This window comes from Eptesicus fuscus, chromosome 19, assembly GCF_027574615.1.
Source record: "Eptesicus fuscus isolate TK198812 chromosome 19, DD_ASM_mEF_20220401, whole genome shotgun sequence".
Taxonomy (NCBI): domain Eukaryota; kingdom Metazoa; phylum Chordata; class Mammalia; order Chiroptera; family Vespertilionidae; genus Eptesicus; species Eptesicus fuscus.
In genome coordinates this window covers 35,080,001-35,104,951 of record NC_072491.1, presented here as the reverse complement: position 1 = coordinate 35,104,951, position 24,951 = coordinate 35,080,001, and the positions used below count along the sequence as shown (strand labels likewise).

At 38.1% G+C, this 24,951-nt stretch overlaps 1 protein-coding gene across 4 annotated transcripts in view; it reads left to right on the top strand.

The window, feature by feature from the left end:
* LOC103294001 (cytochrome P450 7B1) overlaps positions 1-24,951 on the top strand; it is a 158,289-nt gene that overhangs the window by 110,140 nt on the left and 23,198 nt on the right. For all 4 annotated transcript variants that reach the window (XR_008554592.1, XM_028158805.2, XM_054708578.1 and 1 more), the window contains exon 2: positions 18,333-18,469. Coding sequence is in view for 3 of the 4 variants with exons in the window: in XM_028158805.2 (XP_028014606.2) it covers positions 18,333-18,469 (137 nt within the window). In the remaining variant the exon portion in view is untranslated. The remainder of the gene's footprint in view (positions 1-18,332; positions 18,470-24,951) is intronic.

Below are 24,951 nucleotides of genomic sequence, written 5' to 3'. Positions count from 1 at the left end.
AGGAATATTGGGCAGCTGAGGGGGAAAGGGTGGGTGTCAGGGGACAAGCAAGAGAGAAGCATGGCCCTGTCAGATTAGAATGGACAGAAATGATATTCTTGGTCCTCAGGATCTAGGGGTGAAGCTGAACTCAACCTCATGTCATTGTGGTGATGCAGTCACTGAAACTTAGCAGAGAAATGATGGCCAGAGCCGCCATCCCAGTCCCTTCCCCAGTCCGGTCTACTAGACTTGCCTGCATGCTGTAGTTTACATACCGGTTGATGGTTTAGATACAGGGTAGGCGAGAGGAGAGCCCAGGACTTGAAGGGGCACTGTTGGAACTACTGAGCAAAGTTGCCTTTGCCTTTGCAACTTTCAGGAGTTAGAAGGGTTCCTTGACTATTTAATGCATCTTTTAAAATAGTTTAAAGCAAGGAGGCCCTGTCCACCACGAAAGGAGAAGGCAAGTGAATCATGGGAAGCCATACTTCAGGAGCTTATAGTCTGAACCAGAAAGGACTGCTATTCATTCAGCTCCTGCACGTTCCTCTGTGAAGCCTCCATTTAGTCATTTATTTATACAGCCATTTTAAAAAAGTATTTACATGTCAAGCACGGTGCTAAGAGCTGGGAAAACAGAGATAAATATAAGACACATCAGTAGGCATTCAGGAATAATTAGTTGACCAAAATGAATCAATATATGATTGCTCATCACTGTCTATTATAAATAAACATTTGTAATAAAATAAGGCAGCAGCCTCCTCACAATCATTTACAAAGTGTCGTTGAAAATAAAGTAGATATCATCTTTTAATAGTGAGAGATTGGAGGGAGGAAGATAAAAAAAAGGTTCATGAGAAGAGGATTGATTAAGCTGAGTCTTAAATGTATCCAGAAGCTTTCCAGGTGAATAAGGACAGAAAATATCTGGGTTATGGGGAGACTATATTTCAGAATTACCTGAGTGTAGGAGTGGATGAAGGGGAGGAAAAGGAGAAGAGGAAGTCTTAGAGGTTGGTAGAGACTAGGTGGTGAGAAGGGCAGTGTGTGAGGGGAGAGTCCAGGATTGGGTCAAACAGACCTGGTTTGAACCCCATTGCTACCGACTAACAATAGTGGTGTGACCCTGGCAATCCCCTTCCAGATTTCATTTCTTCATCCACCACAATGAAAAGCACACTTATCTCATTGGGTTGGGGTAAGGATTTGTAACCATGTGGGTGAAATTCTGGACACCTAGAAAGTACTTAGTATTTGACTGTGATCATATAATTTAAATGCCATGCAGAGGAATTTGTGCTTCATTTTGATTGTCCCAAGGAGCCAGTCTGGATTTAATTAGTGAAGTGAGATGATTGGCATTCACATTCTAGTTGGATGGGAAGAATAGAATTGATTTGATTTGGGCAAGTTTGCTAAATCTGTAAAATGGAGACAGTAATAGAACTATCTCCTCATTTTATTATGAAGATTAAATGAGATTATACCAGCATTTGGCACTGTGCCTATGCCAATAGTAACCTATTTTTAGGTATTTTTATTCTCTTTATAGGAGTGAGGTTGACATTAAAGAGACAAGCCAGCTGGGAAGCCTTCATTAGGGTCTGATTGGGAAGCAAGGGAAAACCAGGTCTTGTAGGATGGGCTCAAGCTATTTATGAATGAAAATAGACAGGCCTGGGATTCTTGAATGTAGAAGAATCTCTTGCTGTTGATATTCTTTCCATTATCACATGTTTTGTCCTCTACAGAATGAACACTGTGGTGAAAAGATTTTTGTAAAATATGCATTTTATAATAAAGGTATACATTTCCAAAAGAGTCAGGTCCACATTCCCTGATTGTCCCTGTGAGCGAACCATCACAATGGAGTGTCACAGCTTAAAGGAAGAGGTTACTTGGAGTTCGTCAAAATTGGAACAAGTACTGGAGACCACAGCTGGATTTAACAAATCCACAGAAGTCCAGCAGGAGCTGTGACTTCCAGTCTGCACCAGATCTTCCCCCCTTTAGCCTGCACACAAATTTAAATATATTAAGGGGATTATTAACATCATTAAACAGTTTAACAAACATTAGCCGAGGCAATGCGAACCATCTGGATAGAACGAGGATCAACAGCTCCAGCTCCACTCCCATAGAAACACAGTGGAAATCATCTCTGGTTCTCCAAAAGAAAAGGAAACATAACTAAAGCTGGCTCCCTCGCAAACAAATGGCAATAACTCGTATTGGAGTTCTTTTGCTGGCAGAAACTAACTTTTAAGAACACTTAAAGTGGCCAGACACAGAAGATTTGGCTGCCTTCATCCAAATGTTAACAGAATCCAGGAAAAACTATCACAACCCTCATGTTCAGGAAGCCCCCCCACTTCCCTGCCCCGTTCAGAATTATAAGAATGTGTGCAATTTTCGGTGACCTCCTATTCTTGTACTTAACAGCAATTCCCACCAAGGCTTTATTCTTTATGCTTATGAGAAATCCTACATGTGCTGTTTAAGGCCGCTGTATTTTACTCTCATTTACATTGAAGAGCTACAAGTCATCATACATCATCTTTCATTATTTGCAGGCCTCTGTTGAGTTTCTGCTCAATTTTCTGAAAATTTCAGTGATTTTTGCAAAATATGTATTTTACAAAATATGCATTTCTGAGTTTCTCATTACATTTTTCAGGTTAAACTCTCTCCTCATAGCAGAACAAAGAACTAAAATGATAAGCCTAGATTATAGAGTATTGCTCAGTAATGTGTAAGTACCAACAACCCCTTGGTTCCTGAGACCTTGTAGTAGCCTAATCTGATACCTGAGGGATGGTGTGATAGGCATTCTCTAAGCTGCTCCTCTAAGGTGACCCTTGACTCCTTATAGTTATACCCTTGTATTTTTCCTTCTCCTTAAATGTGGGCTGGACTTAGTGATTTGCTTCTAACAAATAGAATAAGCAGAAATAATGGGATGTCACTTTCAAGATTCAGTTATGAAAAAAGACTATGGCTTTCATCTTGGATCACTGACTCTGATGAAGCCAGCTCCTGTGTCCTGAGGCTGCCCTGTTGAGAGGCCCATGTGGCTAGCCACTGAGGCCTGCAACAGCCCTGCCCCACTGAACCTTCAAATGAGACCACACCCTAACCAATACTGAGTCAGAGGCACCCTGACCCTTGCCCAGCTTCTTGACACACAGATATTATGAGATAATCAATGTTTATTGTTTTAAGCCTCTCAGTTTGGGGTAATTTATTACACAACAATAATAATGAACGCAAAGGCTAAGATCCTGGAAACAATGTTATGTGTGGAAATCCTGCCTGCATCATGTTTTAATTTAGTAATGGCCACAGGCTAGTTAATTAAATTTTGTAAGCTTTAACTTTCTAATCTACAAAAAGGCTATAATAATAATAATAATAATAATACTTTCCTTAGATAGATGGTTATTTGGGCATTAATAGAGATATAAAGTGCTTGACAGTCTATCTGGTTCATAGTAAGGGTTCAATGAAGTTTTTATTGTTACTATTATCTTCAATGCTTATCATTTTTAAATATTGAGTTTTGACTAGGGTCTGTCCTTTAGTGTCTTCCCTTTGACTCTCCCTGGTGGATCTCATACTCCAGGACTTTACTTCCCACCTATGTATGCATGTACTTCCCACCAAACATCTACATCTCTTATAAACTCAAGGTGTATATTTATTGTTCCCTGTCTAATAACTCTACCACGCTGCCCAACCCACAAGTATCTCAACTCAGAAATTCAGAGTTCCATCTTCCACCTTTCCTCTCTACCACAGACTAGCTGTTGCTTCGGTATTCTCTTGGGAAGAGTCATGATCTAAGAACCTTGTATGAATAGCTGTGTATGAATAGCTGAGACTGTGCTAAACTTCTAAAACAACCATTTCATGCATACAGTGATCCATGTACCAAAATATTCATCATAATGTTGTGCTAAAAATTAGGAACTATCTAAGCTCTCTTCAACAGGAAACCAACTAAATTGTGCTCACAAATAATAATAATTAATAATTATTCAATCCTTGCTATGTGGTAGACTCACTTCTAAAAGCAATACAGGGGTGGAAAAAAGTAGGTTACAGTTGTGAGTACTGTAAGCCTACTTTTGCCCACCCCTGTATAGAGATTATGTCATTTGAATCAGTACAACCACCCTGTTTATATTCATTCAGTGGAATACATGCAGTGCATTTTAGAAGAAGCTGTATGTATACACTGAGTGGTCAGATTATTATGATCTCTGAACGCATAATAATCTGGCCACTCAGCGTGTGTGTGTGTGTGTGTATGTGTGTGTGTGTGTGTGTGTGTGTGTGTGTGTGTGTGTATACATATATATATATTAGAGGCCTGGTGCATGAATTCGTGCATGGGTGGGGTCTAGCCAGCCTGGCCAGGGGGAGGGGACATGGGCTGTTGACTGGCCTGCCTGCTGGTCAAACTCCTTGTTGAGGGGACAATTTGCATATTAGCCTTTTCTTATATTGGATATACACTGAGTGGCCAGATTATTATGCATTCAGAGATCATAATAATCTGACCACTCAGTGTATATTTACTGGTATAGAAAGATACTTATGAAATATTGTAACATGAGAAAAGAAAATTATGAAAGACACATAATAGCACACTATTAAAACACATCTATGCATAGATGTGAATATATATAATAGTTTTTCATTTCAGACACTTTGCATAGTTTCAACATGCACAAATGTTCAGTTCCCACAATTTAGTTAAATAACAGCAGTTCCCAAACAACACAGTTCAAATTTTAGTTGATACAGTATGTTACTGTGAAAAATAAAGTACAAGTTTCACTATTAGCTCTTTAATCCACAAACCACTATGCAAATAACAGATGCACATCGTGTTCACTGGCCAGCCATATTTCTTTCAAAGCATGTCTGTGATGGGTCACTACACATCTGTTACTCAGTACACGCAAGGGTGTCATTGTGTAGCATCCTCGTCTCCTAGTGATAAACCCATATGAAAAATTGGATACTTGAGAGAGGGACTTGACCAAGAAAGATCTGCAAGGAAACAAAAAGTGATGAAGCTGGAAGTGAGATTTGGATCTAATGCAAGTAGTTATAGAAGGAATAGCTGACCCTGGGAATGGTGAGCCGGCCACCATGCTAGAGACTGGAAATGTCCACCAGAGGAGGGGCTGAGTGAAGGGAACTGAACATAAATGAGGACAGTGGTTGTGATGAAAAGGATGACCTCCCAGGAGACTGGACCATGCAAATAACTTACTTCACATTAAAGGAGCTCGCAGATATTTCACAACATGGAAAGCGCAAAGGATAAAATGTTGGAAGCTGATCTAAACTTAAAAAAATGAATGTGACGGTTCACCAAGGCATTGGAAAGCTGTTCACTCCATGTAGTGAGTTACATGACAGAAGGGAGAAGGCAACCACTGTTCAAACTATTCTCAATAAGTTTTCATATTTTAAAATGTTATTCTCAGTGTTTCTAATGTTTTAAATTACAATATACTAAATAAATATCAGTTTATGTTTTTATCCCCCTATACATGTATAAGCAACACCAAGAGAGATTTTAATGTTTTGACCAAAACTTTTAAAGATTACAGAATAATCATATTTTTCCTTATTGATTAAGCTCATTTTTCACAGTTTCATCTTGCACAGTTTTATGGTCCTACACCATTGTGCAAAACAAGGACTGCTTGTATTTATTAGTAAAAAACAAAACAAAACAAAACAAAACAAAAAACAGTCCTTAGTACTTACATTAAGATGTTAATAATACTACTTTGGGGTGGTTGAATTATAGGTGACTTTTTGATTACATCCATTTTACAATGTAATCAAAATGGATGTAGAGACAATGAATATAGATTTTAAAAATTGTAGAGACAATGAATATAGATTTTAAAAACCTAATCTAGCCAGGTAAGTATCTCTTTGGTTAACATACATTTTTGAGTCCTACTAATGAAAGGAATTTGGTGAGTACTGGACATTTAAGGAAGGAAAAGATATGGTCATTTCCAACAAGACGGTCATGGAGTAGTGCAAACATTCGCCACATTGCACAGATTGTTACGCTGCATGTCAGGTTTAATAGAGATATGAACAAAAGGCAGGAGAATACCCGAGAGAAAGCCCGTCTCCTCCTAGAGATTAGGGAGAGAGCCTCAGGCTTTATACACTCCAGTGTTTCAGCTTTCTCCCCCCCCCCCCCCCCCCCCCACACACACACACCATGGAAAAATGGATACTAGTTGGCCACACCAGTTTATACTGGAAATTGCTGAAACCTGCAGCCCTCTTTCTAGAAAACCAATTTTAGTTCTAGGCCTCACTTACCAAAAAGGCAAAGCTAATAAGGTGATGGGAAAATACCCTGACTGTTTTGCCTGAAATTATTCAGATACCTGCTTTATCTGCTTCCTTCTGTTACTGAAGCTTGATCAAAGGGCTCTCACCTGGATTGGTCTTTGTCTTTGTTCCTCACGCTGCTTTTTATAAAACGCCAAACCTGTGTAATCAAAAACCGTAGCAGCAAGGGGCACCGACGCAGGAAGCCCGGCTCTGGGCCCAGGGCTGTGACTGACGCAGACAACTCCTGTGCCACTGGTCTGCGTTGTTGCTGCCTGTGCTTTGCCTTCAGTTTTGAGAGTTTTAAAATTAAAGTTTAATGAGTGGATGGTGGCTTACAATTTAATTACTTCCCCAATCACAGTGCAGTTGTGAGATCCCCTTATCATAAAGCTGACAACGCTGAGCAGGAATACTTCCGAACGTAAATACAAATTTCAAAAACAAAAATTGTGAATACTATATGAAAGGCTTGTGCCATTGGGCTTCCCCCTGAGGCCCTGGTGTCTTCAATTAGTTCTTGTTTGTTAAAATGGTTTTATCTTTGACCTTGTGATCTCATCTAGAGCACTCGTTCCTACCTAGTGCGTTGCGATCTGGTGGTGAGTGAGAAACTTCACTGGTGTCTTGGCAAGCCCAGCCTTCCCTTCCCTCTGCTTCTCTGATGGGGGCTCCTCGGGGCCTTTCTTCAGAGGCAGCCCGGTGTATGTAGACAGCTTTTCCCAGAGTGCCATGATGAGCAGATGGGCTTACCCTGGTCAGGAGGCCATGATGAGTGTGGCATCGACATTGAATCATCTTGTGAGGAAGTTAACCCTTGGCAGTTTGCTTTAACCCTTTTTAAGTCAAGGACTGAGACTCCACTCCCTAATAATCTTCCATTTAAACCAAGAACAGGCCGTGGGCTTGGAGCTCCCAGCACACTAGAATGTCTAGCTAGAATTTTATAACAATGTTTTGTGTTTTCTCTCTTTTTTTCTGAATGGTGGTGATTTATTTATCTAAAGTAAATGAATCAGTTTAAAGAAAGAAACTAAGAAAATAGTCTGAGCAGTGTTTCATAGATATGTCTAAAAAATGTGCCAATCTGTCTTTGAAGAACTAAAGTTGAGAAATATCAGTAATTTGGAAAAATCTTGGCTAGGAGTCAAGAGGCCCAGATTTATATTTTGGGTCTTTGTCATTTTAGGATGCTTGCAAGTCATCAGCACATCTATATCTCAGTTGTCCTCATCTATTAATTTTCAGGTTAGATTTTATGTGATGCACAATAACAGCTGTCATTTAATAGAGCCTTTCTCTTGAACTTGAATGTTCCTAAATATGCTATATACATCACTGGATCCTCACAACCATCCCTTGAGGGAGGAGGAATTACTAGGCATACTTTGCAGGAAACGGAGCCAGGACACAGAGATCTAAGACGCCTGAAGAGAATACAGGGAGCAGATGGAAATCAGGAATCAACCCCAGATAGACTCCAGCTCCTGTGCTCTTAAACCACCAAGATTACCATCCTGGGTTCTCAGGAAACATTGCAACATTCCTTTTACATTCAGAGTCTAAAACATGTTCACCCGCTTCCCCCAGATGACCTTCCAGCCACACCATTTTATTCTGTGGCAGTAGCTTAAATCTGGACCTTGTGGGTCAAGCAGTGCAGCCAAGTGGCCTGGGGGAAAATATCTCCATCTGCCAGCTGCAAAATGCAAAAATGAGCCGCAGCTTCATTAGTTTCCAGATTTACAGAGAATTTTCCATGTGGGGAACTTCTTGATGTGTGGAAATAGGAAAAGAACAGTGGAGCCACGTGATGGCTCATAAAGCTTCTGCTAGGAAGTGGCATGTGCCACCGCTGCTCACGGTTCATTGGCTAAAGGAGGTCACATGCCTCAGCCTGGCCTCAGTCAGTGTCCATGAATAATCCTCCTAGAGAGGAATGGTGCATTTTTAAAAAATATATTTTTATTGATTTCAGAGAGGAAGGGAGAGAGAGAGAGAGAGAAACATCAATGATGAGAGAGAATCATTGATCGGCTGCCTCCTGTACACCCCCTACTGGGGATGGAGCCCACAATCCTGGGAATGTGCCCTTGACCAGAATTGAACCTGGCATCCTTCAGTCCGCAGGCCAACACTCTATCCATTGAGCCAAACTGTCCAGGGCGACTTTTTGAACATTACTACAATTTACCACAGCTCTTAAGTTATTTCCTTAAAAATGTGTCCTCATATTCCTTGTTTTCAGGGCTTTACTGAGGTTTTGGTAAGATAAGTTTGTCTGAGCCTTTGGAGGTAAATACTCCTGGTTCTAGCCTCTAAGAACTTTGGTGCCATAAATTTTTTATTACACTTTACTGTCACTTTGCGACAAATAACGCATCTGTCTGAGTTGGTGATATTGAAGACTAAAATGTTCTGAGTCTCAGATGTCCTCATCTTTTCTTTTGCTTCAGATGCCAAACTTGGGACCCTGTATTATACTCCCATCAACCAGGGGTGATTAAAAAAGCAAACATTGCACTAGACTAAGATTCCATTTCCGAAGTTTCTAGAGGTACCTCTTAGAATCTGGAGATGGGGAAAGGGATTCATGGGTTATTGAATTTGAAACCCTTTAGCTACCACACTCTGGCTGGTATCAAGTGGCTCGTTTTGTTTCCAGAGATTTAATGTTGTTTCCAAAAATTAGCTCTCATATGGCTCATTCAGGTAACCAGTGTTGAATATGGAAATTAGATTTTTGTTCATACAAGTTTATTACATTATAGTTTATGAATCACAGTGGCTATGTGCCAGACTCCCTTTCAAGCTAAGCAGCCTCTTTGCTGTGTTATTCCAGCTGAGTCTTTTATTTGAAGTGTTTCTTCATCTTGGCTCATTTAGCCACAAACAGAAGTTGCCCTGTGGGAGATAACATCTTATGTTTATTTACTTTATAGGATTATCACCTCTGGGCTCATTGCAAGTGCAAAAGCTATCAGGAAAGAGAAAATTTGATTTCAGGAAGTCAGGACTCCCTTAACCCTGACACATGCCTGACTTTCGTTGGATAGTGTGTTGCAGAGAAATCAAGTCATTGGATTGGCAGTCAGACCTGGTTCCTGATTTGTTTTGCTGCTTTGTGGCCATGTGACTTTGGGCAGGTTATTTTACTTCTCTGATTCTGTTTCCTTATTTAGGAGACACATAATGAATCTCCCAAAACTCTTTCAAGTTTAGGACCCTCCAGAAGTCATATGGATTGTTCTAGCAAGTCATTAAAGATGAGATTTTTGTTTCGAAAATATGAAAATAAAAATTTATTTCTTCAATATATAGTAATGGTGTGGAAATTGCCAATAACACCTAAGTTTAAACCTAATGGTTAAGTTCTGTTAAATCCTTAAAGTGACTTCCAATCACGATGTTGTAAAGTCCACCAGCCCCATGGACACACGCATATTTTCAAGTGGGAAAGGAAGCTAAGGATCATGCGACATTGCGGAAAGAAAGCTTCCATTATGAGAGAGAGAAACCATAACAAAGAAACAAGGGGGAATAGGAGACTTGGGGGAAACAGGTAATTCAGAGACAGGAAAAACAACCCAAAGAACTATGCTTAACCCTTGTAGAGAAGAAATCGCCGTCATAAAACAAGAATGGACTTGCCATTTTTGTAAATTATAATCAGATGGCACAGAAGAACTCTTAGAAATTAGAAATCTAAGGGCAGAAATAAAGTAATCTGTGAAAGGGATAAAATCGAGAAAGTCTCTTATTAAATGGAACAAAGGAAAATTGGATGGGAAAGAGGAAAGCAGCTATATGAAAAGTACAGGACCATATGTCTGACTGCATTTAGAGAGATTTTTAGTACTGAAAGAGCTTGATAAGAATTAGTGATGGATACACCAAAAAAAAACAAGGCAAACACAAAAGCAAAGCCACTGAGCATGACCTAAGTAATGATTATGCTATAAACACTAAAAACTGATTTCACAAATCAAGTGGGGGGATGCTTGTACGATGGAGTAGTATAAGAATTATATTTACCACACCATAAGAATTATATTTAAAATATGTAAAAGGTGCCTGGCCGGCATGGCTCAGTTGTTGAGAATTGACCTATGAACCAGGAGGTCATGGTTTGGTTCCCAGTCAGGGCATAATGCCTGGGTTGCGGGCTTGATGCCAAATAGGGGTTGTGCAGGAGACAGCCAATCAATGATTCTCTCTGATCGATGTTTCTAGCTCTCTCCCCTTCTCCCTTCCTCTCTGAAATCAATAAAAATATATTTAAAAATAAAATAAAATATGTGAAAGGTGATCTGGCATAGAATTTTAGACCTCACAAACCTTAGTGATTTCTGTATGGTGCTCTTTCTTCTATATCCCATATTCTAATATTAGTGATGATGGACTTCCTGAAATCACTCCTTTTATGCAGTGACTTAAAATCACCGGCTAAAGTTAGAAACCAATATTTGGGAAAGAATGGTATTTTCCCTTCTGAAAAGCCTTCTAATTCATAACAAGATCAAAACATTGCCTTTCTCAGTGCCATGTACTGTGTTACCAGTGTAGAGATACTATTACTTATGCTATGTTAATAGTTTACCCCAATTAAAATATGATTATGAATGATTATATTATGAAACAAATGTGACATACAGTCTTCAGGCTACTTAGCTTCCCATCTCAGCAAACCAAGTACCCTTTAATTCTTTTCCTATGGTTCTGGTAAGCTGTGTTTGCTTATTTTAGTGCTGTCCTTTAAAATTTGGAACTGTCTTTTTTATTGGCTCAGGTTGATGAAATGGCATTGGTAAGTTGACTATGCATTTATATGTTGTTGGCATTGGTCTCTACATTGTCATTTCCAAGGCTTTCCAGGCTAGTTCTCTGCTATAATTTGGTTTCCACAATTCTGTGAGTTCTGATCTTTGATTAAACATTCAAAATCAAATGATTTAATCCAATGTAAGAAATGATGAGTTAATGGAATTGATATCTCTTCCATGGAGTCCAATCAAATCCTGACGGTAAAATAAATTAGCAACTGATCATTTCAGAAATTACAAATTCAGTTGCATGGTTTTCTATTTTAATTAAGGAGTTGAAATAACTTTCAATTATGAGTTAATTTCTCTCTTTTAGAATTGTCTGGGCCGTTTAAACACTCTTGACTGGCCTTCTCCTAAGACCCAGTGCTCTCTGAGTCAGTTTTGTAGCTAGCAGTGTGTTCAGAGAATACAAAGCCTGAAAAATTGTAGTTTCTTTCAAAGTAAGAAGGTAATGCTGGTGCCCCATTTCTTGACCAGCAGATCACAGCTGGTAGCCCTAAAGTCTAAAATAGGGAAATAAAGGAAATATGAAATCAAATGAAAACATACCTTAAAAATCGGTGCTCTAATGAAAACTTTCAGGAAAAAGAGATCAGAAGAGAACCATTATTGAATGTGTATTTTATGTGACCATATGGAGAATATAATAGTACTAAGCAGAATAGCAGCTAACATTCTGAGTGCTTACTGTGTGCAAGTCATTGCCTTCAGTTCTTTGCAGGCATCTGATTAATTCTCACACGAGGAAAGTGCACTAGTATATCTATTTTACAGATGAGGAACCAGGGCACAGATAGGTTAAATTAATTGGCCAAAATCGCCAAGCCAGTGGTAGTTGGCACAGCCTGGAATTTGAGTCATGCCTTGTGGCAAAACTAATCAGAAGGCTTTGCCATAAAGCTTGTGAGAATGGATAAGGATTTGAACTATGCACTATTAACCCAGGGTCAAGTTCATAAAGAAATGTGCTCCAGTAGTGTAGTCATTGTTTGTGAAATCTGCTGGAGACTCAATTAAATGTTAAATGATAGCTTTTTAAAAATATGCTTTGACATCATTTCCATGTGCCAATGTAGGCATCTCTCAGTAAAAAACAAAACAAAAAAAAAACCCCACAAAAAATGAAAGAAAGAAAGCTCAATCATAGACTTCTCTGAGTAACATGGATGTGGTTTGGATTCTTATCCACAGAAGCATTTACAAATCACTCACTTGATCAAGGCATTAGTGTAAATCGGCTAATGGAATTGAGTTTACAAGGCACATTCTACAGACAAAGCTTTGTTCGGATCACACTATTGCAGAGATGAACTGACGGCTAAAGATTGAACTGCAATATGGCTTGCAGAGTTGTGTTCTAGGGTGTGAGGATATATTTAGTCATGTTCATATGGGGTTTGCTCTAATTCCATGCCAATAATAGAAAATTTGTGACCATTCAGTATTGTTTGCTTTTACATTGCCATTATGTTTAATGCTTTGATCGAAAGTGCTTGAACAGTGAATATCTTGGCTCCTGGGAAATTAAATCAAGTTTTAAGCCAGTTGCCATCCTGATAAAACCAAAACATTTCAAGACTAAAGGCCTTATTTATGACCCGCAGGGTTAACAGATCATTCTAGAGTGGTACAAAAGTTGCCAAAGAACAGAGTGAAAACATCGAGAGACTGGAAAGTGGCATTTTCATCCATGGATTTTGTTTGTTTGTTTGTTTATTCTTGTGAGGCAGAGGCTGTGAACACCATGTACCAATCACACAGCACCGGTGGATTTGCAAGGTTACAGGACTGGGGGCGAATAATGAAGGTTAAGTGCAGGGTACAAGAGAGATTACTTATGATAATGAATTATGTAATTTTTCTAGACAGAGTTGGATTAACATTCATCCTGAAAAGAGATTACAGTAAGTCTGATTCTTGCAGTAAACAAATATTAAGCAGATCATTTATGTTCAACATGTGAATTGAGAGTCCTAAAGAATATATGATTTATCATATACAAGGTGGGGGGAAACAATTAACCTGTTCCCTAACTGTACACATGAGATGCCCCAGGGTTTTATGAGGGAGTGGACCGTGCACCCTGTGCTACAAGGCTTCTTCCTTCAAGTGGAGCCTTGAAGAGATCAAGGACATCAGTGTCACAGTCTAGCAGCTGCACCCCCTGTGTGAAGAGCACCCCTCTCCTCCCTCCCATGGAAGTCACAGAAACCAACTCTGCCTGCCTCATTAGCATGCCCCCTAGACCCCGATGGGAGTAATGGGGCATCCTGGTGACACCTTGTGTCCATACTTGTACAGTTATACAGTCAGATCCTCAGCGTCTGCTCTTCATTTTCACGGTGTGGGTGGGGTGGGTCTGCTTGTCCGTATGGTAAATCCCAGGCGGTTTCTCTACTCACTGCCGTAAGACTGTTGCGCTCATTTTTAGAACCAGCCTTTGATTCATTTGTAGAGTGTATTTTTTGCCATCCTCTACTTTTTAAAAGACAGTGCCTTCTGTACGTGGCTTTCATTTTAGCACTAAAATAGCATTTTCTTGAAATTTCAAAAACAACCGTGCACTAAAAGGGCATATCACTTCTGTGGGATTGTTTCCCAAAATGTTACAACCTCAATCTAATCACGAGAAACCATCAAACAGCCCAAATTGAAGTACATTCTACAAAATAAATGAAAAGCACTCTGCAAAGGCGCTATGTTCATGCCGGGCAAATTAGAAGATACCAGCATCTCACCACCCAGAAGTAACATCCATTATATAGTAAAATATACTAGGCATTTCTCTTTGCATTTATATTCACATAATTTTTAAGGAGCATAGAAATATGGTATGGGTCTGTGGTTATTTAACCACTTATTCATTTAAAAGAATATTGTGACCAAGTTGCTCTGAAAAGTAAATATGGATGGATTCTATGTCACAGAGCACCCCCTGCTGTCTCTGACTGTGGTAAGGATCCAGGGAAGACAATCTGTACTCATGTCATCGCTTCTCCCCACCCCTCCTCACTGATGGAGCCCATGGAAACCATCAGCTCAGTCCACCAGGGTCCTTGGATACGAAGTGGCTCTGTGTAAGCCTTTATGTTTACCAGTATCTTCAGTAAAGTTATTGCATCTATATGTATCTGGGCACTTACCTTCACTTAGCCAGTAATTCAAAGGATGGAGAGGTGCTTCCCTGTCATCTGAGCAACTCTATCAAAGGTAGAAATGTGCAGGGAGGGTTGACCAATGAAACCAATTCAGGCAGAGAATGGGCGGGCAAAACCACTGAGGTGCAATTGCCTATAATGTATGAATAACCGGGAAAACTAATCCTGTCCTGTGTACCAGCTACTTTCAAATAATCTAGCGCGAACGGTAAACCTCTTAAGGTATAGAGTATGATTCCCATTTTCAGATGAAACTGAAGGTCTACATAGCTAGCGAACTGGACTTAAAATTTCCCAGTAAGAGTCAGATGTGCAGAAATGGGACTTTCTTTCTCTATAACTAAATTCAACTTTCTCATGAGCCCCTATATCTGCTGATGGCAGAAAACACTGAATATTTTCAGTGAAAAGTTGCTCAATCACTTCTAGTTTAAAACCTAGTCTCTTTTTTTTCATAGATATTAAATGAGATTTAGGATTCTCCCTTCCCCTTCCTTTCTGTTGATCTGGTGAATCCTGTTGTGCAGATGTTCAGGTTAGGTGTCTTTGTTGTCCCAGAGTGCCTCCTGGCTTTCCACGGGATCCTCCACCTTTGCATCCATGACTGCAGTGCCCCCAGTTGGCTGTAACTCCCTTCTGGTTTCCCAGCAAAGTAATGCATGTGGTTCTCTGCTTCCTTGGCCCCAACTGGGATCTCACTGAGGGTGCTGGCAGCCCAGTGTACCAGGCTCTCCACCCGCTCCTCCTCTTTCAGGATCTTTCACCCATAGCCTTGCAAAGATGTCCCCTCTTCCCAGTGTCCTGAAGAGCGTGTTAATTCTCAGTTGTCACGAGTTGTGGGAACCTTTTAGGTATCCTCATGCTCACATTGGAGCCAAGGAAGAGTGGAGAAATAGAGAATATTTCAAGAACACAGTTCTAAGAAGCACTGTGAGGCAAGTTCCATTTTCCAAATAAGTGGCTTCCAAAGTAATTCAAGGAAAAGGGAAGCACACCAACATCCAAAGTCCCTTGCTCAACAACAGTTTATTCAGAAGGTCACTATTATAACCAAATACTGCCATTCACATCAGCTGTGTAGTTTCTGACTACACACACACACACAAATCTTCACTAATCAGGAATATTATTTTAAAACTTACTAACCACTATCACAGACATTAGGTGTCCTGATACAAATAGATTACATCTTTGAGAGACTCTTCATCAGCGCATACTTCTATTTTTTCTGAACTGTTGTACATGTGTAAAGGTTGCTTACCACTTACTTAGGAGGTTGTTGCAATAACCTGGACTCCTAGTCTAGAATGCTCACAGAAAAAAAAAATGGAAAAGAAGGAATTATGTTTACAAGTACAGAGTATAGATTGCTGTGGAAAGTGCTGGGCTTTAAATGGGAACAATGTATGATAGGTCACTAGCCAATTTTTTTACACATGTATTTAACCAAACAGGTAGCATAAAGACAAACAACAAACTTCAAATGTTATTAGAAACCAACTATTCTGTGTTGATTCACTCTTTTCAGTTTTACATGCTTCTTTTTAACCAAATAAATAAATAAATAAATAAAGTCTTAGATGTTTATTCTCATTTATGTACACATTTTATGTTCTTAGATTATTCTCCACTATTTGCTTCTATATAAATCTGGACCATATTTGACACTTCAATTAAACTTCAAGATGGGTCCCACAACTTGTATGGAAGAAATTGCGAGCAGTGATGCAATGGTTTCTGCACAGAACTTGGGTTTAATAATTGAGAACCTTTGTAAGCTCTCATTTGTATACTTTCTGAGGCGTGTCCTCATAGTCTCTTAAAGAGTAAAGAGGATATATGAGAGAGTATATATTGTTTGGGTGGGATTAAGAGGGGGTATGGAGCACGTCATTTGTTTTTTGTTGGTTTGTTGTTTTTGTTACCCATCATTGCTTCCGGATCTACCCATTTCAAGCTTCAGAACTTGTTATTTCCCAAAATGCATTAGGTATCTTCTCCCCTCAACTCCGTAGTGGGCAGTGGGTATTTCATTTTCAAAGTCTCAGAGCATGGGAGAGATAAATCGCAGTATTTGTAGTGTGCCAGGTGCAAGTGGGACTTTCTGGATCATTATGGTGATAGCTTTCTCCCTAAATAATTTTTTTATGAATATACTGATGAAGACAGATTTCTGTTATCTGTCTTCAATGGGTCATAAGTTGAACAGGCACTATATTTTTTCCGGAAAATATGCAAAGTTGTGACATGGTGTTTAATAGTTTTAAGCTATTGCTGCCAAAATAAACACAGCTGTAAGGAATGATGACCCTCTCATCTTTGTAGCAATAAAATGGCCTCCTAATGTGTTTCCCTGACCCTGGACATTAAGTTACTAACCCCCTGGATCTCTGAGCTCCATCCTTTCCCCCAGTGGGAACCCCATGCAGAATATAGCTTTTGACTGAACAAAAGAACATAGAGGATGAAATTAGTTGCATTACATTAGGATATGACAAAAAGCCTTTGAAAATATTTGTCCCAGTGCAACATTCCCACAATATTAAACAAGACAGAGTACAAGTAGGCCAAGGGAGAGAGTGAATATAGTGGAAGGAAATTTTGTGAACCAGTTCACCTGCTAATTTTGAAAGAGTCATTATTGACAGCCTGTATGCCCTGGCAGTTGCCAGCTTGGGGATCCTACTCTACAATCATATGTGCAAGTTCTTCTTGATAAATCTTAGGGTATAAAAGTAGCTGCTATTATATTTTCTTGGTACACTTTTATATGTCTCAAAAAAACCAAGTCTCCATTGCTAGAGGTTGCATTCCAGAAAACAATGAGGAAAGGGGTGAAGAATAAGATTCATTTCTATGCAATGTTTCCTGTCTTCCTATTTCTAAGTATGTGTTCTTAAATAGCAGCATATATTTTGTACATTTTTATAGAGATAAGTTGTCTTCTAAATACAGAAAACCTAGTTCCTTGATTTCTATCACATTCTGGATTTTTTATTTTATTTTATTATTTTTTAGTATAGTTTCCCCCCAAAAGATCTGATGTTTGTTTTTTTAAGTTTAATTCCACCATCTTGGATTGTGGGAAGATAAGAGGTTCTGATAGGGTTAATCTAGTGACATAAAAGTCCATGTTGCATATGATCATAATCTTGATCTTTGATTAGATCTGAGCTAGTAATATCTTGTGATTAATCAAAATGGGTTGCACTTCATGTAGTATGTCACTTCACAGATGGAGCAGAGAATCACCCGTGTTTTCTTGAATATTTGTTTTAATCTCTTTTAGGATAAAATGGCTTTGAATATTTTTATTTTTACTTTAAATCAGATTGAGTTTCCCAACTAAATGACTAGGAAGAAATTTTGAATTCCAGTTTTGCTAGAATTGTAAGTCAAGTATTTCAATGTTTCATTGAACATACTTCATGTTTTAAAAAGTTCTCTTATAAAATTTAAATATTTCCATTCACTGTAGTTTAAATAAAAATGTTCATAAAAGAATATAACAGAATATACTTTGTGGGGGTGATGTTCAGGTTTTTATTGTTCTTCACAGCATAAAAAAATTTTCGAGATTATTAATTGCACCTTTTGTAATTACCTAATCCCAGTGTAATCGAGATCTGATAATAAAGAGCTTTACTTTGATTACTAAAATACCTGACATCTACCACCCAGACTCAGCAAGAGCTCTCGGATCAAGATGTGGACTATATGTACCTGTTTCAGCCAGTCATTTGGGCCTTACACACACAATTTCTTGAAAAAGTTGCTTACGAAAAGCTTGGAATTGAATAGTCTGCCCAGAGCCACACAAACTAGAGGCTCAATAAGTATATTTCTATGATTATATAGGAATCATTAAATTAAAAAAATGGAAAGAAGCTGTGCAATTCATTCAATCCACTTCTAGACTGCATTGATAACACACATGTATTAAAATAAGAATGATTTAATTTAACTTTTTTTTTTTTTCTTACAGGAGACCTGGTGAGCCTCCATTGCTAAAAGGCTGGCTTCCTTACTTTGGATTGGCCCTGAAATTACAAAAAGATCCCATCGGTTTCATGAGAACTCTTCAAAATCAACATGGTGACACGTTCACTCTTCTCCTTGGAGGTAAACAGCACTTCATATATCATAAATTCTCCCTTGTTCTTTAATGTCCTTATATTTTTCTCTAGGCAAATTATGTACAGTATTGTTTTATTTGTAGAGCTAATACAAAAGGAAACTATGTTCTTGAGTATAGTAATCCTCACTTTAAAAAACAAATTATAGAACACTCCTGAGGGTACCTAGGGAACCCCACTCGCCTGCCATCACCTGTCATTATAGTTTGGTTTGGCTTGGTTTTAAGAATTGTTTTTAAAAAGCTACAATGTATATGCATAGCCTATGGACACAAGCAATAGGGTAGTGAAGACCTGAGTGGGTGGGTAGGGGCTGGGAGGGGGGGATTGGGAAATATCTGTAATATTATCAACAATAAAAATATATTTTTTAAAAAGCTACAATATATTAATGGACTTTATTTTGTAGACCAGTTTTAGGTTTACAGGAAATTGATCAGATAGTACTGAGAGTTCTCATATCCCTTGTTTCCCCCTGATCATAGTTTCCCCTATTATTAACATATTTTTTACAATATAATTCCACTTTATTTTTTAAGATAGCAAACTTTTTCTTTTAAAAAAATCTTTATTGTTGCAAGTATTATATATGTCCCCTTTTCCCCCATTGACCCTTTGTAGCCCGCCCCCAAACCCATCCCAATATTATTAACATTTTATATCAGCATTTCTTACAGCTGATGAGTCAGTGTTGATACATTATTAACATCCCTGGTTTACATTAGGGTTCACTCTTTGTGATGTACAAGTCCTTTGAGTTTTGACAAATGCATAATGTCATGTACCAACCATTACATTATCACACAGAATAGTTTTCACTGCCCTGAAATTCCCCCATATTCCACTTATTCATTCCTCTTCCCCTCCCTGACCCCTAGCAACCACTGATCTAGAATGTATTTTTAACTTGAGAAGGTTCATTATCCTTTTACTTTAATAAAGTATTTACAAAACAAGAGACAAAAGAACCCAGCAAGGTTACTACATACCCCAACCTCATAGGGCTAAGAAGAGAAGCTAGAATATTCTTAGTTAATCCTCCTTCAAGGCCCCTGCAGAACAGATGCATCGCTATCTATTGCTGCATAACAAACTCCCCACAGATTTCATGCCGTACAGCAGCCTTGCTGGAGTCACTTGTGTGGCTTGAGTCGTGGTTGCTTGATTGGGGCTAGGTGGTCCATGCTGGCTTTATTTACCTGCCTGACTGGACCTCTTTGTCCATATGCTGTTTCATCCTCAAGCAGACATCCTTACTACATGTCAGCTAGTGTTTCAAGAGGGTACGAGGAAATGTTGCAAGGCCTCTTGATGTCGTAAAACCTCACTTCCACCACATTCCTTCAGTCAGATCAAGTCGCAGGTCAGCCCAGACTCATAGGTAGGGAATTAGACTCCACCGCTCCCTCGGCTGAGTGGCAGTCACATTGCAAAAGAGCACATGTAGAGAGTTAGCAGGAATTTACTGTGGCCATCTTTGCACAGTCTTCCACATCAGCTTATCACCTGGGCTAGCTATTCCGTTTGCGGACTTCTGTCTGTCCTGTCTGTGCTCCAGAAGGCTGAGCTCTACAGTCTAAATTCTCCACACTCCTTTGCCCTCTGACTTCTGGCTGGGTGTGCTAGTGAGAAGGCAGGTGTGTTCCAGCTCCCTGTCTCTCACTGGGCTCTGGTACACAGTTCACTCTCCTTCCTAAGGAAATGGAACAAATCAGGTATGACCTCACTCAGATCTCCACATGGCTACTAAACGCACCATGTCTCTCAGTTGTTCTTAACATCTTTTCTCCAGTTTCAAAGGATGTTCAAGACAGTCCAGGCCCTTGTCTTCATGACCCTTACTTCCTGCTTTCTCTGGGCTGGCATTTCATTATTTATTCCTCTCATACATGTGTCTTCATTTTTTTCTCTCTTGGGTCCTTATCCTTAGCTTATAACCATGCTTAATTAAGCTTCTCCTATGTTCTCTGTCTAGTTACTTTTCATTTCTTTTTAGCATCCAGATTTTTCAAGAATTACCGATATTGTATGCTCTATTTAGGTCATTTCTTCTTACTGTAATTACTTATCTGAGTATCAGAAGCAACCTTTTGTACATAGAGCAGCTTCACTTTATCGCTACCATTTCAATGTAATTGGGAGGAAAAATGGTCCAACTGGATGAAATTGTCAGCATGGTTGAGTTCTCACACGAGCGAGCCGGCAGTATCCATTTCATCACAACTGCCTCCTTTACCCGGCAGCTGGCAAGTCTTTTCCAAAAGTAATTGTATGCACTCTGATTTCAGAAAAATTGAAGTGGAAAAAAAATCATGCATCTTAGAAAAAGAGAAATTATAATAAGTAAACATAATCCTTGCAAGGGTTCCCAAAGTCTGGGATCCACCTACCTCTCCAGCCGCATCTCTTGCTACTGCTTGCCTTGTGCTTAATGTACCAGCAAAGCACCAAGTGGTTTGAGATTTCCTCTTCATACCCCATGCCCTTTGGTGCCTCTTTGCTGTTTGTTCTGCCAGAATGCCGTTCTTCTCTTTGTGAGGCATCCTCAAAAGATGGCTGCCATGGACTCATCCTCTGAGGCCATAGTCACATATCTCTTCCTCCCCAAAGCCTTCACTGGCCATTGCCCCTTTCCATGTTATGTTGATGCTTCTTCCCCAATCTCCAGTTACTCCCATATCACTTCTCTCATAGCATTTAATAAATTGTGAATGTATAGCCATTTCAGTTGTCTATTTCCTTTCATTATTCTCTAGCTTCTTCATTGCCAACTTTTAATCCAGAGCTCAACATGGATTGAGTCACAATAAATAATTGATGAGGAATTTCTAATACCTCAGAGCTGATGAAATACTTACCAAAATACAATTAAAGGCCATAGCTGGTTCTTCTAACTCTAAGTGAGCTTTTGGCTTCATAATACAAAACTGTATTCTTCACTTCAAAAAAAAAAATTCAACTGTATGTTCTAATGAGTAGATACAACACATCACTGAAATTTTTACTTTTCTTTTTTAAGTGAATTATACAGAAATAACCTTAGATAATTAAGCAGAAACTTGTGGCAGATTTGAATAATTGTATTCACTTTTCACAAAGCAACCGATTTCTGCCGACACTTGGTATCTTAGTTTTAGATACTGAGAAGCTTGCTGAATTTCTACCATCTAAATAACTTGACCGTGGTTATGTTTTTTAACTCAACAGTAGACAACCATAGTTGAATATATACTGCGATTTCTCTTTGCCTTCTTACTAGGGTTTGAATAAATTCCTGCCAAGATATCCTATTAATGTATATGATTTTAATAATCAGTTTGCCAAATAGCTCATTTGGAAAATGTGAAGTGAGGAGCAGTCTTCCACAGTTGTCCCATAATGTGATTTCAGTGAGTAATGTTCTTGTATGATGAGCAAATGATTGTCATCCCAAAAAGTCTCAAGGGACATGGATGTCATCTTAATAAAGAAATTAAAAGGTACATCTTTTCATGAGAAACCACGTAAATTTGTGGCCTGTCGCAGAAAGTAATGCTCTAATTGGTTTTGTGTGGTGGTGCAGCAGAGTCATGTTCCCTAGATGTCACCCCAGCGAAGCAGCCCTGTACGTCATTGTCAACAGCTGGTGAAATCTCTCTAATAAGAGGGGGAATATGTAATGTGGCCAGCCTCATACAATAAAAAGTTGGTTTCTATTCCACTCCTCAAACTAATATTTTCAACTTGAGATTTTTTTTAAAAAATCTATTGAAGAACAAGCTAAACATGGAAATTAAAAGCTTGTAATTATGGAAAACTTCTTTAAAATTCATATTTTAAGGTCAGATTTGTTGACTGAGCATTTCTATTTCAAATAGTCAAATAATTGTCCTGAATTCCCATGGATGTGTCTCTGTAAAGCACCAAATATCTGAAATAAAACATCAAAACTCAATTTATGATGATCCAGATGTCAAACTTCCTGTGTATATAAGATATTAGTGTGAGTGACCTTACTTGTTTTTTGGCATTTGCTGACATACTTTGCATCATGTAGTTTCATCTTCCTGAAAGAACTAAATTTGAAGGCAGTGAAAAAACTGTTGAGTTAGGAAAGGGAATGCTGGAGTTATATGGGAATGCTGGAGTTGATACCTTGAGGCCCAGGCAGCTCCTAAAAAGGGAAGATAATGAAATTATCAGTAAAGAAAACATTCAAATTTTTTACCCTATTTCAAATATATGTGTGTGTGTATGTGTGTGTGTATGTGTGTATGTATATATATATATATATATATATATATATATATCATATGTGTAAGTGAATGTGTATCATATGTATATGATATATATTGTAAAAGTGAGCATCATTTTGACATTGATATTTTAGACACCATTCTTCTCTTTTTTAAAAACAAAAGGTATTGTTTCTACCTTGTGATCTTTGTGAACTAGGCATCTTGCTTGTGGACACTTGGTATTCATTTACATAAAATTACACTAGAGGGAAAGTTAATTTTGCTCCAAGAATCCATGGCCTTCAGAATAACTTTTCAGGTTCCCTTTGTTAAGAAATTTAAATTTATTTTATGAATGTATATGTGTTTTCCTAACTGTCTGATTAAAGATTACAAAGAAACTCTGGTTTTGCATCTCACATTAGCAGATGGTGGACAGATGGTTTAAATTAATATTAATTTTGGAAAACTTAGCTTAAATTGTTTATACTGAAGATTAAAAGTTGGAAAGCTAGCTAACATCTCCAGGGTTACTAGTACTTCCAAACCCAGTTGAAGAGTAAAATCCAGAAAATCAAAACATCCACTTTTAAAGAAATCCACATCTTACTCAGAGAGATAGATAAAACACAATGCCTTGATATGGAAGAAAATTAAAAGAATGAGAAAGAGAAAATACAGACCCTAGAATGTAAAGAGCCTTGAAAACAGTGAGAATTTTATCTACAAATTGCTTTAAGCTGATCAGTAATGATTTTTACATCAGAGAGACTATATGCAACAACTGCTTATTTAAAAAAAATAATAATCGAGTGCTAACCAAGAATGCTTTTACACATTTAGCCTTTATTCATTTTATTTAAAATTAATGTTACAGTTTCTCCCCATCTCCTCACCCCCAAAGAGAGATAGAGAAAGAAAAAGAGAGGGGATAAATATGTGTTTGTAATGAATTATAGACAAAAATTCTACCCGGCATACAGCCTGTACTTCAGTAGGCCAGCAGCCAGTAGCTCATGCTCTCATAGCTGAATAGAATTTTGTCTTTCCACTTAGATTTTGATGATTGTGGAAAATTTATAGAAAAAATTCAAAATATACTCTGATACTTATGTGTATCACAAACTGAATCTTTCATACATTCTCTGAACTTTAGTGACAAATTTAAAATATCCCTAAAGATATTTAGTAAACTTATTTCGTTTAGTGAAAGGAGAAAAGTATGAATCACCACCTGTGAAAATACAGAGCTTTGCCTGAAATTATGTCTTTTGCAAAATAAGAGAATTGATTTTTTTTCAATTACTCATCAGGCAGATGCTGGCAATTTTATTTAATTAAGCTGCTATGGTATTAAGGCAGGTGTAATAAAATATGCCCAAATCCAGTTGAGTCCTTTTTCCTGTCCCCAGCAGGAAAAACAATTGAGTGGATTTTGTAGATGTAGTTTTGGGATCTGACAAGATTGAGTAGTCATTTCTAGCTTGCTCTCATTCTTATATTGGCCCCTCCTTATTAAGTAAATCAAGAGGAAATAGAGTGAATAAAATTTAAGTCATATGATTCATTTTTATAAAAAAATAATAGTGCATGTATCTCCATGTATATCAAAATCTTGAATGATGCTATAAAATTATAAAACAAAGAGAAAACATTTATCTTTTTTAAAATGCACTCTAGATCATACATTGAACATTGATATAAATGATTATTTTTTATATATCTTTATTGCTGAAAGTATTACATATGTCCCTTTTTTTCTCCATTACCCTCTTCTCCCCCTCTCTGCCCCCAAGCTTTTTACCATGATTAGATTGAAAATTATCCAAAACTTTATCCTAAATCTTTACCAAATTAAATTTAAGTTCTGTGATGCTGTTGGAGTCACCATAAATAGTAAGTGAGAATTCATTTATCTCAGAAAGCTACAAAATATACCAGCACACACACAGAAGAATGATAAGTTTAAGAGAAAAGTGTAGATGATCCTCCATTCTTCAAGGTCTAATTATTTATTGTTTTTCTAGAAGACAATAAATAGGTATCAAAGTATATAGGAGCATCTAAACTTCATGTGTGTTCTTGGGAAGAAAAAAACTTATTAAATGCTATTATTTAATACTATCTGCATATTACATATAATTACAAGGAGTCTTAAAACAGTATTAGGTACTCCAAGCTTCATGAATCAGAATCAGGAAGAAATTGTATATTTGACCAGAACCTTAAATCTTTTAATTTAGTAAGGTTG